General features: G+C 35.9%; 3 protein-coding genes across 5 annotated transcripts; 1 reads left to right on the top strand and 2 right to left on the bottom strand.

Moving 5' to 3' along the window:
• Positions 1-835: 835 nt before the first annotated feature.
• On the bottom strand, positions 836-2,955 carry LOC130723123 (uncharacterized). 2 transcript variants are annotated; one of them, XM_057574080.1, is made up of 4 exons: positions 2,749-2,955; positions 2,034-2,130; positions 1,477-1,581; positions 836-1,381 (listed from the first exon to the last, which is right to left on the bottom strand). In XM_057574080.1, the coding sequence occupies exons 2-4, from the start codon at positions 2,076-2,078 to the stop codon at positions 1,283-1,285; spliced, it is 249 nt and encodes an 82-aa protein (XP_057430063.1). In that variant the 5' UTR covers positions 2,079-2,130; positions 2,749-2,955; the 3' UTR covers positions 836-1,282. The 2 variants fall into 2 exon arrangements, with proteins under 2 accessions (XP_057430063.1, XP_057430062.1); XM_057574079.1 differs by having other exon boundaries at positions 2,034-2,119; positions 2,749-2,937.
• Positions 2,956-3,293: 338 nt separating this feature from the next.
• Positions 3,294-10,627, top strand: LOC130723122 (uncharacterized). 2 transcript variants are annotated; one of them, XM_057574077.1, is made up of 10 exons: positions 3,294-3,485; positions 3,589-3,689; positions 4,548-5,114; positions 5,710-7,047; positions 7,182-7,506; positions 7,646-7,907; positions 7,990-8,206; positions 8,830-9,194; positions 9,293-9,428; positions 10,371-10,627. In XM_057574077.1, the coding sequence occupies exons 2-9, from the start codon at positions 3,612-3,614 to the stop codon at positions 9,423-9,425; spliced, it is 3,285 nt and encodes a 1,094-aa protein (XP_057430060.1). In that variant the 5' UTR covers positions 3,294-3,485; positions 3,589-3,611; the 3' UTR covers positions 9,426-9,428; positions 10,371-10,627. The 2 variants fall into 2 exon arrangements, with proteins under 2 accessions (XP_057430060.1, XP_057430061.1); XM_057574078.1 differs by having other exon boundaries at positions 3,294-3,507.
• A 1,199-nt stretch (positions 10,628-11,826) lies between these two features.
• LOC130723478 (uncharacterized) lies at positions 11,827-15,558 on the bottom strand. The gene is made up of 8 exons (XM_057574547.1): positions 14,392-15,558; positions 14,077-14,161; positions 13,507-13,603; positions 13,203-13,266; positions 13,063-13,119; positions 12,708-12,745; positions 12,537-12,618; positions 11,827-12,074 (listed from the first exon to the last, which is right to left on the bottom strand). The coding sequence occupies exons 1-8, from the start codon at positions 15,484-15,486 to the stop codon at positions 11,985-11,987; spliced, it is 1,608 nt and encodes a 535-aa protein (XP_057430530.1). The 5' UTR covers positions 15,487-15,558; the 3' UTR covers positions 11,827-11,984.
• Between the last annotated feature and the right edge of the window lie 93 nt (positions 15,559-15,651).

Here is a 15,651-nt window from a genome sequence, read left to right as displayed (position 1 = left end):
GTAGAAAATAAAGTAAACCACCATAATTTACTGTTAAAATTAAAAGTTGAAGATAATAACAAATATTTTTTTAAAACAAAATGTTGTAAAGCTGACAGCTTTATTTAGGACAATATGAACGAAAATATTAAGTTTATTGAGGATGGAATTTGACTATGGAAGCCAGCAACTGTTAGTAGTGAACTATTGATGATAGAATAACCACTTATAGAAATCTTAACCACCTCTTCTCTAGTAGGGGATTGTGCCAAAGGCCATCAATCCTCTTCTCTCATATGCTCCTCTAATGGGAAAATCAGGAGCTGCAAAGGGTGGGTATGATTTACATAATGGTAAAAAATGCTCCCCTCTCTCTCTTATGTAACAGTTACATCATGGAATTCACCCGCAGGAATTGGAAACCCTTTGTGTTTTGAAAAGTGAAAACCCTTATTGTAAATGCCACTGAGCTTATCTTTGGCATCTATTCTAAACTCCTTTGACAGAAAAAGAAGTTGAAGAGTATAAAATTTCATGAATGCACATTCCTTTATATCCCTTTTAATATCATAGGCCTGCATTTTAGGATTGGATAAAATGGGTCGAAAGACCTTCATCTGAGAAACAGAATCTGGAAAATCTAGGAAACATGTTCCCAATCCTGGCGTAGAGCAGGATAATAACATAAATGAAAGAGGGGCTTGAGACAAAAAATAAGTCAAGCCAGGTGCTCCAGGCTCCAGAGTACCTATTCTAAACTTTGACAAAAAAAAAAAAACATTGTACTCATTAAGATTCCTAAACTTGATTTTGTCATATTCTCTTCAAGCAAATAATATGCCAAACTCAACCGTCATAAACAACATCCACATCATGCAACAATAGATCAAATGGTCAAAATTACAGCAAAAAGGTGGATGCTTAGAAACTATATCACTAGTGCTTGTTATTGCCTTATGTGAGATCAAATCTCATATAAACATATACATCCGTATCTATATCTATCCATAGAATCCCAACTTATTTCTTTCGGCTTTCAGCAGGGTGCTCTCATCATCTATGATATAACAAGTATCTCGTCTTAAGATAATATAATTACAAAAATCTCGATTCATCAAACAGCAAGTGAGCACCATAAAAGAGAGAGCACTGAAGGTAATAGGATAGAACATACTTCAAACAATATTGATATAGAATATATCCCTGTTATAAAGCAGCTAAAAGCATATTGTATTGAACCCCTGCGCAAAATCAAGTATTTTGGAGAGCAGTTTGGGCTTTATCCACATTGCAGGTAATTCTTCTATTGACTGCTGCTTGCAGCATTTTCTTTCCTGAAAGCTTGCAACTGCTCCTTAAACTTTTTGCTCTCCTCAAAGTTGGCCTTTCGCTTCACAGCTTTCTGTTGGAACACAGACAATTATAACAAAGTACAGGAAAACAAAGCAAAAACAAAAAAACCTTAAAAACAACAAACAAACTAAATGAAAAGCTCACTTCTTGTCTGAAACAGCGATCCAATTTTATTTTCAGATCTGTACATTCACCAAAGAATTTTGCAAAAGGATGTTCTAAATGACACTTTTGAAACTCCTCTATGATCTGCATAAAAGCGTAGCCTGGATTAAAATTGGCTATCATATATATACTGGTTTCACATTTGCAAGACAACCAATTATGATAGCTTTCAGCACCAGACCAGAGTGAAAGAGAAACAATCTAAACTTGTAAATTCACATGATTTCTGAGCCCACAGTGGACTTCTAAAGCAAGGGGAACGTAATTGAAGATTGCCTGGGCAAGAAACCACCCTTGGAAAAACCTCTTTGCGCTCAAATCTAATTTCATTGTTCCAGAATAAGGCTCCAAATAGCCATACACAGCCAAAGCCCTTTGTTTTGAACCAAATTTCCTACTACTAGCCATTATCACATGACACAGGCACAGAAATGTTCAAAATTAATCCTAGGTAACAAGCCCACAAATAGTACAACACCATATCATAAGAATAATAAAATAGGATGAAAAAAGTATGGATGATCAAACAAACTCACTTCGGCACACATAGGGTGTTTGTGCAATGTTAAAGGAGGGTGCATCTTGATCTTCCCACTATGAAATCAATCTCCAAGACCTTATCCTGCAATGCAACTACCCCACCATTATTTTCTCATCAGAGTACCAAGAGAAAGATATAAACCAAAAAACTCGAATCAACCTATAAAATTTCTATTGCGAAATACTTTAAAAGCTACAGAAGCAGCAAAAGATCATAATATAGGAAGAAACATAAGGGGAAAAAACGGCCGAAGTAAAATCAAATTAAAGAAAAACCCTAACATAACTTTGAAATTTAGGGTTAGTATAGACTAAAACATGGAAAGCGAAACAAAATGAACTTACAAAATGTAAATTTGAGATGGAGACTCAAAATGAGAGTTTCAAAGTGTACTTTGCAAAGATGGAAGAAGGAACACATGTTGAAATGCCAATGTCTTATTTCCTCTCTAATAAAAAACTAGAAACATTTTTTAGTGAGTTCAATATCATTCTCCTTTTCAGTGTTTCATCCTCACAGGCTCACAATGATTGAATCTTCGCTTAATTGGAATTAACAGAAAACCAAAGCAATAACAGGAAATGTGCAAACAAGATTTAAACCAGAAAACATACAGCAAGTACGGAGAGAACAAATCGATTATGGATAAAGGAGCTAAGTTCACAGAGGCAAAACCGTAAAAGAGAATAAAGCAGAGGTGGTGGACTCACGTTGGTTCAGCGGCGGCGGCGATGGTGTTTCAGATTTCAGTTCACTTTTCCGTTTGACCAAGCAGAGGTGGTGGACTCATTTTTTTTTTGATTCTGGACCTCTCCTTACCAAACTCATATGTCTCTCACCTTCTACGACATGAGCTATCCTACAAGGACAAATTTGAAGATGTTATCAATACTAGTAATATTTTTTTGGTTAATATTATTAATAATATTAGGTTTTAATTCGATCATCAAAAGAATTTTACAAATTAAATTCATTTTGATGATATTGATACGGGCAATCTCATATTTTTCAATGTAACAAAAAATAGAGCAATCTCATATAAAATCATAAATCATATTCAGACATTTCCCTGTTAAAAAGACAATTCTCAACCCAAAAGCTCATTTGATTTGATTGTCATCAGATGAGATATCAATCACACCTAAAGGAAGAAACCCACAAGCCCACCATAATATTTCATTCATTATAATATATGCTACTAATGAGTAATAAATAAATTGTTCTTTAAACATGTATTATTACAATTTAATTCAAATTTTTGATTCCTTGACTATATCTTACAACCTAAATAAAAACCAGTTGTCTTGTTGCCGCTAATTCGCCTCATTGGCTCCACAGGGAGTCAAAATTTGCGTCTCCTTCATACTCTCTGCAACATAAATTGCTGCTTTTCAGTTTTCTCCATTGATTGATTAACCGTTACTTTTGTTTTCTTCATCACATCACAGTACTCAAATTCTCATTCCTCTGTCTCTTTCTCTTCATTGATCATTCATCAGTTTCTGTGATCACTCACTCACTCACTGATAATAATCTTATTGGATTTTCAGAGAAACCCTACTCTACTCTACTCATGGGTGAAAGCTTGTTGAGATTGGTGTTTTCATGGTCCCTTGAGGATGTACTCAACGATGATCTTTATAAAGACAAGGTTTGCTTACAAGCTTATTTATGGTCTTTCCACTTTGACCCTTTTTAGAACACTATAACTAGTTCTAGTTTACACTATAAAGATTTCAACTTTATTTGCATGATATCTAGTCAATGTATGTGTGTTTTTACCGTGTGATTGTCCAACTAGGCTATGAGGGTCACTGGAACTTGCTATCAAATGCTGTTTAACATTTTGCCTGTTTGATTTGGTCTTCACATTGCTCCTTAATGTTGATGTTGTTCAATTTGTTTTGCAGTATATACATTTGTCATCTCTCATATTGATACTTACATAGTGAAATATATATAGTGAGTAATTGGGCTCTGTTGGTTTTATTTGTTGGGATGTCCCAAATGTTCATTCACACGAATTACGAGGCATAAAAGCTGATGTAATCAAAGAATGGATTGAGTGAATGTGCTTTTAGTTTTTTTTTTTTCCAACTTTTAAACAAACACAAACCAAAATCCAAATCATTCCCTTCAGGTAGTTGTGGGGCTGAATAATGAGCATATCCTTCATACAGAAAACTTGATGAAGGAAGTGGATAGTTTCTTTGCTGACAGTCACTTAGGGCTTCTGAGCTGTAGAAAATATATACCAGCTCTGAAAGCCTAAGGATTTATGTTATACAAGCCTCATTTTGGATTTCAAGGATTTTTTATGAATGATTGTGTTTTTGATTCAAAAGAAACTTTGATTATTTATTTCAACTTGCAAGTAGCACAAGTTGGATGTTTCTTTATGATCTGGATCTAGCCTGGTTGTGTACTCGACATTCATTGCATTCTAGAAGTTCTTTACATTTTACATGTAATTAGCTTCTAAGACTTTCATTTTTATATCTTTTAATAGGTGAGGCAGATTCCAAGGACATTCTCGTCAGCAAGTCACTATCTAACCTCATTTATTAATCCTCTTATTGAGGAAACTCGGACAGATTTGTGCTCAAGCATTAAGACGGTGTCACAAGCTCCAGCATGTGAAATAACTGAAATTGATCTTTCTGAAGGTTACAATCCTCCATATGATTTGTTTTACAAGATTGAAATCAAAACAATAGTGAATAGTGATGAAAAAGAGGATATTTACGAGCCTGAGCCTGGACAGCTAATTGCTTTGACTGATACAAGGCCCACATGCATTGATGATTTGAACAAACCGGGAAATTCCTATTTGATTGCTTCAATTACAAGGGTACAAGAGAAATTAAAGGACACAGATGTTTATGCGGTTCAAATACTAACCTCAAAGCCCATTAACTTAGACGAGTACTTGCGAAAGGATGACACATGTATATATGGTTTTGCTGTCTATCTTAGTAACATAACAACAAATACTCGTATATGGAATGTACTGAAAAGAAATCCAGATGGCCCAGACTTGCATATCATCAAGCAACTGCTCCAACCTAATTCTGCTGTAAGAATAGTGGTTTATTCTTCATCTTTATTTTTTATATATATATCTTGCAATTTAATTGTCTATGAAGCACATAAATAGACTAGGAAATCAGGTATGAATACGCCAACATGGGCAATGTCTAAAATATAAGTCATTGAGATATTGCACATACATGTGCTATGTGCGTATGCACACTTGTGTGTGCATGCGTGTGCGTTTGCTTGTCCAGGGTAAAAGGATGAACGAAGTAAGGATGAATATTCTCAATGAAGTGTGTTGGAGACATTTCTTTTTAACTTTTTTCAGGCTTTAACTAATTTTAAAATATAAGAAGTGCTTGGCTGAAAAAATAAATGATTATTCAATAAGACACCTGATAAGGAATGTTCAATAGTGTCAGAAACATGTTTGACACTCTGACACATCAAGAAGGAGAGATGTCTGTGTTTCATAGATCACCACTAACTGTGGTATGGCTCTACAACTAAATTATCTATGAAGCTAGAGTTTTTCGTAGTATATCCCCCTATATTGTTCCACACATTGTCAAGATAACTGGATTGATTTGGTGAATGCATTTACATAGTATAGTTGGTCTTTCCTCTTCTTACAGGTTGGAGAAAACTGTGCTAAATGTTTCTCTAGTGAAAGGTACGATATTGACACATCGAACCTTGGTGCTGTTATCCGCTCATTTGATTTGAACAAAGCTCAAGAAGAAGGAGTTATAAGTTGTATAGCTGCAAGGGAATGTTGTCACAAAAATACTGTGAAATTAATTTGGGGCCCTCCCGGGACAGGGAAAACTAAAACAGTCGGCTCATTGTTATTTTCCCTTCTCAAAAAAAGGTGTGGAACACTTACTTGTGCCCCAACTAATGTGGCAGTACTGGAAGTGACATCTCGGTTTCTTAGGCTAGTAATGGAGTCCCTTGAATTTTTCACTTATGGCCTTGGAGACATAATATTGTTTGGTAACAGAAAGCGGATGCGTATTGTTGATCGTGATGATCTTCTTGATATATTTCTTGATTACCGTGCCAAAATTCTTTCCGAGTGCTTTGCACCTTTGTCTGGTTGGAAACATCATATAGAACGAATGATATGGTTACTTGAAAACCCTGAAAAATGCTACCATGAATATTTAGTGTGTGAGGTAAAGAGGGATTATGAGATAGGTGATGATGATTGTTTTAAAGAAAAGAAGGAACTTCCTGCCATTGCAAGTCAACATAAAAGTCAGGAGCAAAATCCGTGGAAGAGGATAGTTGATAAAACTTTAAGAGAAAACAGGTTGTGTTTTAAGGAGGAAAACAAAAGTAAATACGGCCAACAAGAGAAGAAGGGTTTTGTTAACTACGGGAACAAAACAAAAAAATTGACATTTCATGAGTTTGTCAAGAAAGAATTCAATTACATTAGGAAGTTGATGAGAAAATTTGCTGTCAATATGTGTACTCATTTGCCAACTTCTTTTATTAAGTTAAGAGTAGTGAAAAGTTTATTTGAATGCCTTGATTGGCTCAGAGACCTTGCAACGGTGCTATCAAACAATTCCATTTCTGATCAAATATTTAAACATGCCCTTACTACACCTTATGCTGATGAAAGTAGAGTTAGTTTGTCTACTTGGGAGTATAAGCTGGGTACGACCAGGAAAGAATGCCTTAAAAGACTGAAATCTCTTCGAGATACGTTGATTCTTCCTGATTTTTTCGATGAAAATACAATTAAAAGCTTTTGTTTCAAAAGATGTCGCATGATTTTTTGTACTGCTGCAAGCTCTGCTAGATTGCATGCTGAAGAACTTGACAGGCTAGAAATGTTGGTTGTTGATGAAGCTGCCCAACTAAAAGAATGTGAGTCAAACATACCTTTACAACTTCCTGGTCTTCGCCATGTTGTACTTATTGGAGACGAGAAACAATTGCCTGCACTAGTCAAAAGTGAGGTATGTATCAGTCTTGTTAGCTCCTGACTTCCTGTATATGCAAGCCTGCTCAGTATTATGTCTCATTTTTTGTCTTATTTTGTGAAATTTATGAATAACATTTCAAAGTCCTAAGAATTTTTGCTAATCTGCAGATTTCTGATAAGGCAGGATTTGGGAGAAGTTTGTTTGAAAGGCTGGTTCTTTTGGGTCATAAAAAACACCTTCTAAATGTTCAATATAGAATGCATCCATCCATTAGCTTGTTTCCAAATATGGAGTTCTATGACAATCAAATTTTGGATTCTCCAAGTGTACGACAAAGAAGCTACGAGAAACAATTTCTACATGGAGATATGTTTAAGTCCTACTCTTTCATAAATGTTGCTTTCGGACAAGATGAACTGGATGAAGCAACTAGCCGAAAAAATATGGTGGAAGTAGCTGTGGTATCTGAGATTGTTCTGAACCTTTTTAAAGGTAATGTGATGTAATAATATATGTGCGAGTAAAAGCAACCATCAGTACTATACATTTTTGCCATGGTTTATCTGTATAATGATACAGATCTTTTGTCCTAACTGCGGAGTAGTTTCTAACTTGTATTGAATCTTTACAGAATCAGCTTCAAGAAAACAGACTGTTAGTGTCGGTGTTATATCACCATATAAAGCTCAAGTTGATGCAATCCAAGATGCACTTAGAAAAAGGATTGGTGGTGATGTTGGTAATAACTTTTCTGTGAAGGTTTCCACTGTTGATGGTTTCCAAGGTGGTGAAGAGGATGTGATAATATTATCCACTGTCAGATATAATACCATGGGATACGTGGGATTTATTTCGAATGCTCAAAGAACTAATGTTGCTCTAACAAGAGCAAGGTATGATCTGTTTCCTGACAGCATACTCACAAGTTGCTCTACATTTTCTTAACTACGGTTGTACTTTTCCCTGTCATTGTAGGTATTGCCTTTGGGTAGTCGGTAATGGTGAAACTCTGATGAATAGTGGCTCTGTTTGGGAGAGACTAGTTCGTGACGCTACGGCTCGAGGGTGTTTTCATAATGCTGATGACAATGAGAGGTTGTCCCATGCTATTGCAACTGCCATGATTGAGCTTGGTCAAGTTGATGATCTATTGAATACAAATTTTCTGCTCCTTAGAAAAGCAAGGTGGAAGGTATGCTGACCGATAAAATCTGCATTGGCCTGGACTGTAATCCATTTTTTTCCTCATAACATAGGCAATTCATAGTCAGTCAGTCAGGGGCGTTGCCATTAGACAATTCCCAATCATACATGTTTCCTTCTTGTCATGTGCCTTGTTATTTATCAAATTCAATGCATATGATCACCTGTAGAGGGCTCTTTTGATTGACATGCAGCAGGCTCTAGACTCCTTTAAATTGTAATAACCTTAACCTTCAGCACTTATGAAAACGTGAATCCTTATACAGTTTAGTAAAAGCTGAAAATACATCTTTCACCATCAAAATCTATTCATTAAAGAAATAAGGCAACATATATTGACCAGGCCAAAGTTCTACCCTGCCCTGACCAAGCAGATTACTCAAACTCAAATGATTATTCTCACATCGCATAACAGATTGATTTATCATACACTGCAAAGTGCACTAAAATTAAAATTTACCTTTCTTAAAGAAGAGTAATGAGATTGATGATTTTTTTGATGCTCTTTAACCCTTATGATTGATGCAGAAGATAAAAGTCTATTTAAGATTCTTAAACAGCTTTACCATTTTAATCTATTCTTATTCTTTTCTGTGACAATTTATATTATAGGTTTTCTTCAATGAAAATTTTCGGAGCTCCATGGAAAGAATGAAGGGCACTGATCTTTGCCAGAAAATATGTTCCATGCTGATGCAACTTTCAAGTGGTCAGCGTCAACCTGACCACGAGATAAATATTGTAGTTGTAGATGATACTTCTTCCCAGCTGTTGGAGCTGTATAAGGTCAATGAGTTGCTTTATCTAGCATGTACTGTAGACATTCTTGAGGAGAACTCGCGTTATGCTCAGGTTTTGAGGATTTGGGATGTTTTGCACTTGTCTGAGGTATCCAGGTTGGCAGGGGATATTAAAATCTCATATAGGAATTATTATCCAGATGTTCTTGGATGGTGCAAATTCAGGAGTTATGATGGGTATAATTCTACTACTAATTATATGATTTGCTTCACATTGATAAAAATAGTGGAAAGTTCTTTTCAAGTAGAAGTTTTAATGTAATCCGTTGCTGCAGGAATTTTGTCAATCCAGTAATATGGTCAGCTAATTTAAATGATCCAACCAATTATAATCCGCCCCGAGCTGATCCTTCTGAGTTTCTATGTAACGAACTTGCTTCCCTCGGACTGAGGGATGTTTCGAATTAATCGGTATGTTGCTCTCAAACCTCTCCTCTGTTTTGAAAAAAAAATAACACATAAGAAAAACCAAGAGAGGTGCATACTTTCTTTATTTAACTTTTTGACTTTTCTTTTCATTTGTTGATGTGGAGGCAGATTATGGTACTTCCTTTTTCATTTTAAAAGGATATTGGATTTTGGGATCATATATAATGCAGCTTTGGTTGGATAACAAATCTAATTTTTTTGAGTTTGGGAGAGCATCCACTTCAACTAGAATGATCTGGGTCATGTTAATTTTAACAAGTTCTTGTAATACTCACCTTGATTGTTAGTTGTAAATGGTGAAAAATGATAACTTACAAGCATTTCAGTAGCCATTCCCAATAGGCTCAAGGGTGTGTTTGGGTAAACAGTTTAATTAAGTGCTCATGAGTCATGACAATAAATAAGTTTCACATAAGTGTTTATTCATAAGCTAATTTGACAAACTTATTGAAATAAGCTCAAAGCATTATCGGTAGGTATAAGCCCATATTGATAAGCTAATATGCGCAGCTTATGAAAATAAACTCAAAATAGTTTATTGGTTGGTCATAAGCTATTTTCATGATTTTACTCAAACACTTCCATAAGCACTTATGCTATAAAATATACTCAAATGAGCTCTTCAGACGGGGTCTAACACTTATGCTTGAATTTCTGCCATAAACTGGGGTTGTGTGGCCGAAATTGACCTAAAGAACTTCCTTTTCAATTTGAAATGATACATACTCAGCAGGTCACACATTTTTCATATGCGCACAAAAAACTGCTGCACTCATAAACTGCATGTGTATAAGAATGCACTCTATATATCTGATTTGGATTGGCTATATATCTGATTTACAGCCATATATGATAGATCAAAGTGAAACATTATGCCTTCTGTGGTTTGGATTGGCTATAAATCTGATTTGGATTTTATTGCAGGTTCAATCCGAGATTCCAACTCGACATGATAAACAAGAAGCATTTGGTAGGATGATATTGAGATTCTCAATTTGAGAAGTGTATAGTTTAGTAGTTTATCTTTATAATATGAAAAAGCATTTGATGGGGAAATATATTTTAATCACTATTTTGTAATTAGTTTTGTGGTGATGTCGACATTAAATTGAGCGTAAGAGAATTAATTGAAAGTGGAAACTATTTAATGTTGACAGCAATATATGACTATTTTTAACAGATAGGAATTCAGTAACTCTCCTTACCTATATTGTTTTTACACAAGAATTGAATAAGAAAGTGTACACACCTGGGTATTTAGTATTTACCATTGAGTCAAAGAAGAAACACAGGAGTCCGTTGATCATCTTAACCTTAATCTCTCATTTCATAACTCTGCTATTTTTTTCACTCTACTATATCTGTTGGATTGCTATTAATTGCTGTATGTCATATGTTCTAAGACATTGTAAGCATCTACTGGCTTATTCTTCTAAAATTTTCATTCATAGCAATTGAGAGTTTTGTAGATCTCGAATGTTGTTATCAGGACCAGATCTCGACGAATCTTTCTTGATTATCATGTTGATGATCAAGTTGCTTGGGGATCTCTACAAAGCAACATGATTTGTATAAGCATGGATTCCGAGGAGGATGATCTTATATCTCATTAGAGTATATGATTGTGTTTAAGTGAACATTTTCCTTTATATAACTAGAGGGTTTAGGAGAAGCTTTCAATACGTTATAGGTATTAGTATTAGCACTTATTTATACGTTAGTTTGAGTTGTTTATGAAAATAAGCTCAAAACAGTTTATAGATAAGTCATAAATTTACGTAACTTTTTCCAAAAATTTGAGTAAGTGTTTATGCTTGAAAATAAGTTCAAATAAGCTCTTTTAAATAAGTTACATCGGTCATACAAATAATGATATGAATCAGCCATTCAGTTGCAGCTGCCAGGCCTTCATCACACTACAAATGATATTTATTGGTTTATTCCACATTATCCTCTGAGGTTTGGATTACAATGTTTTTTTATTTGAACTTATCTTTTACTCTATCTTATAACATTATGCTGCTTACATAAGTGTTTGGATAAGTTTATGAAAATGAATTATGACATACCTTTAAGCCGTTGAGTTTATTTCAATGAGCTTCTCAAATTAACTTATGAGTAAGTGGTTAATGAAGTTGTTTACTAAACACATCCTAAGTACAATTTCAACCCCTCCTTTTTTTTAATATTTCAAGGTGATCAAGAAAACAACAATATTCTCCAATCATATACTGTCATGTTTTTTTATATACTGGCAAAATAGTAGATCCAACTTAAAACGTTTGTATAATTCTTTTCCACAACAAAATGAAGCTGTGTTCCCATGTTAACAATAAATGTCTAAAAATCTTAACTACACGAAATGAAGCTGTGTAAAAAGTAAAAACAATGGACCATCTCCACAACATTTCCGTATCAGAGTTCTTTCTCCATTACACTTAGCTAGTCTATTCCTCGTTCTGGATAAATAACAGATTTTTACATGCATTCAAGAAAAAATATAAAACTTCAATCAGTTTCATTTAACTCATACAAAAGTTATAATGCCGACAGGAACTTCTGAATTTTTGTCTGTGCTCGCTCCTTCTCTTCTGGTCCATCAAGATCACCAATATTGTCATGATATTCCTAAACCGTGGAAAGAAGAAAATCCAATACATTAGAAGCCCCTACTATTTCCTTTTTAAAATACTGGATTTCAAACCGAATATAGTAATCAAGCGCATCTTAAGCAGGGATGATAGGCATGTTCAGTTTTTAATAGGGACTAAATCAAATTACCAAATTTAAGTAAAAGGCTGCAACCTTAAGGAAAAAACATGTAAATTGCAGTCAAAGCACTGTTGGGTTAACCAAGCTCACGGATTCTTATTGGAAACTTGATTTTTTTAGTGGGAACGGACTAATATATCAATTTTCAAATCATGAAAGAGCTGCCTTCAAATATAGAAAAGCATGAGAAATATTGCAAACTGATATTTAACTTGGACTTAGGACTTCACCAATGCATCCTTAATATAGAAACCAACACTAGCAAGATAAAAATAAGCAAAGAGTAAAAAGATTATTATTTCAAATTTATCCACCAACCTGAAGTATATCCTTGATATGCTTTTTACCAAGTCTGTTCTGCTTGAGAAGTAGTTCAATTCTTCCTCTCATTTGTGGATGTCTGACCATTAAGTATTCAATTAAAAGAAGTCAGGTGAATATCAAAGCTTTTAATTTTACAGTATAAACTACAAAGGTGCAAATACTTACTCTGAGCACCAAACATGACCCAAAATGACAGCAATCAACTGCAGAATCACATATAAAACTGTCAGTGAACAAAAGGTGATATAAAACTGGTATGGTATCCACTTATTTATAGATGGTGCTAATATAGGCACCATGTGTTTTACCATAATTTTTCTTAAATACAAATTGAAATGGAAAGAAACTAAACCTAAATAAAATCCTCTAGTTAATACATGTGCAGTTGCTTAAAAACAAATTCCAATCATGTTTTCTAAGAAATAAAAAAGAGACGGTAAGCAGTTTGAGTTCATAAAACGTAGAAAACTACTAATATGTCGTTTCTCAGTATCAACTAGGATATTAAAAAAAATCTTACCTGAAGAGTATATAGTCCAGATTCAAGTTTACGATTGTATTTTTCATCTTCATCCATCTATAAAAAACAGAAATATTAGAGTTTGCTATGACATGTACCTTTTTAAAAAATTACATGTAGAAGCAGAAAAAGTAAGCTACCTCCAAGTCATCAAGCTCAACTTGATCCAACCGCTCAGTTTCAGCTTTAACTCTATCTGAATATCTGGTGAGGGGAAAACTTAGTATGCTCAAATGAGAATATAAATGTGTTTTTTATTTAAACAGCATATAAAATGAGCTTAAATTATGGACAGGATAGCTTAATAAATGTGTATAATTCAAGATCCCTAATACAAGTTTTTAGTCCTATACTGACTCTTGGCTTGATAAATAGCATCTTGGAAGAAATGGAGTAAATACAATAATCAGGAACTTCAAAGAGAAGAGGTCAAGTCCAACCTACCTGATGTATAGTTCCATTAGTCTGTCTATCTTCTCGCACTCATTTTCAACAAACTTACTTAATAGTCTATCTCTCCTTGAACCCCTCAAGATTCCACCTGGGAAAAGACAAGGAACTGAAGTTCAATATCACAAGACGGGAAAACTAAAATCTACATACATTGTGTCAGGCACCAACATTTTATTTTGATCCATAAAGGCATGTACCACATTCCAGACATAGGCAACAATGTGGGAAAGAAAACCTTCCACAACAGCCTTATCCGACTAGGTAAGATTGGCTGGATGGACCAATCAATGCCATTGGACATTTGGACTCTCTCAAAAACCACATTCTAAGTAACCCATATAGAGTGTTACAACTATGCATTGTGTTTGAGGTTGAACAAACCCAGTCGAATGCATGATGCACTATGTATTTACAGAACAATAATCAAATGTGAGCGCGACTTGACTGTAATAGATTAAAAGAAAAGACAAGAATGGACTATGCATACATGCCATGCCTAGTAGCTAGCAAAATAAGACATCCTATGTCAAAACTCAAATGAAATTTCACTTGCCTGCTTACCAAATAATGAAGCAATGAGGGACACAATGCGCTCCTCTAAGTCCTCCTGGTACCGTTCTTTCTTGTTCTTCTTACTGATGGGAATCTATATATATCAAAATATGAAACCTTTTCAGTGTAATCAAATTTACAACATGTCTATGAAATCACATTTCACAACTGATATAAGCCAAGATAAAACAAATGGATTTCGAACAAAACTAAAGTAACACCCGGAACAATAATCCATTCAAATATCAATTTTAAAACAGGCAACATTTTGAATTCTTGCAAGTTCTTCAAAATGGGCAATAGAGGACAGGTTGCAGCACTTGCCTTACCCATAAAAGCTGCAAAAGCTGTCTTCAACCCCAAAACATCCACAAACCGTTCACAAGCCGGAGGGTACTTGGTCATTGCGAAATCAAGCGCCCTAATAGCCGACCCATAAGCCAATTTCTTCTGCTTCATGATGATTATCATCAGCTCCACCCCTTCAGCCTTCACAAACCTCTCTTTATTCTCCAAAGGCATCAACAAACAACACAAACAATCAAACAAATTCTCCAGCATCTCCTCCTCATCTGAACTCTTAGGGTCCTTCGACTTGTACATGGCCACGGCCTGAAGCACCACATCCACCCCATTCATCTGCCCCAACCTCTTCTGATTCGCGGTGCTACTCTGCAGCAGAATCGCCAGAATCTCTGAAGCATACTGCTTGTTTCCATCAAACTCCCTCACCTTAATCTTCCCCAGCAGCCACTTCAAAATCTTGGTCTTCTCGCACACCAGCTCCGCCACTGAGGGCTTCACTTCAATAAGATTCTCGATTGTGGCAAGCGTGTTGTAGATGGCAGCATTCTCATCAGGGTCAGAATCCGAGAGACGGTGGAGATTCTGAACGAGAAGCTCGAGCGCGCTGCTGTCAACAAGAGCATCCACAAGGGCCTTGGCAGGGTCGTCGTTGTCGTCGAGCACGTCCTCATCGGTGAGATCCTGGAGGAGCTGCACGACGTCGATGGAGATGTCGGTGTTATCGTGGCTGAGAAGGTCGACGATGGAGGGAACGACGTTGAGGTTGACAAGGTCAGGGTAAAGCTCCGGTGCTCCGGCGAGGACCTTGAGCTTCTGAAGCTCTTCATGGAGTTCGACTTCGGAGTCGGCGAACCGGTCGGGTTGGTTGGGGTACTTGAGGCGGGCTTCGATGTTGTCCTTGAGGCGGCGCTCGAAGGCGAGGACGAGCTTCTTTAGGGTTCGGAGGTCGACAGCTTCGATGGTGTGCTGGGATTTCTCGATGGCTTCTAGAAGGGAAAGATCGACCGTGTTGGTGTTGGTGGTGGTGGTTCCGTTGGTGAAGCCGTTGTTTGACGACGGTGCTCCGTCGAACTTCCGCTTGGTGGCGGGGTTCCGGGCGTTCGCTGCCTCCATTGTCGCCGGAGCTATGAACCCTAGTGTTCTATTTTGGTGGTTTTGTCCGTAGTGAAGGTGATTTTAAAAAAAAAAAAGTTGGAATGCCACTTGAGAGGATTATGACTTAGGGCTCGTTTGACACGGTGTATTAGACATGATTATATAAGTTTATACAATACACTA

This window comes from Lotus japonicus, chromosome 6 (assembly GCF_012489685.1).
Source record: "Lotus japonicus ecotype B-129 chromosome 6, LjGifu_v1.2".
Taxonomy (NCBI): Eukaryota; Viridiplantae; Streptophyta; class Magnoliopsida; order Fabales; family Fabaceae; genus Lotus; species Lotus japonicus.
This window is presented reverse-complemented; position numbering and strand designations above follow the sequence as displayed.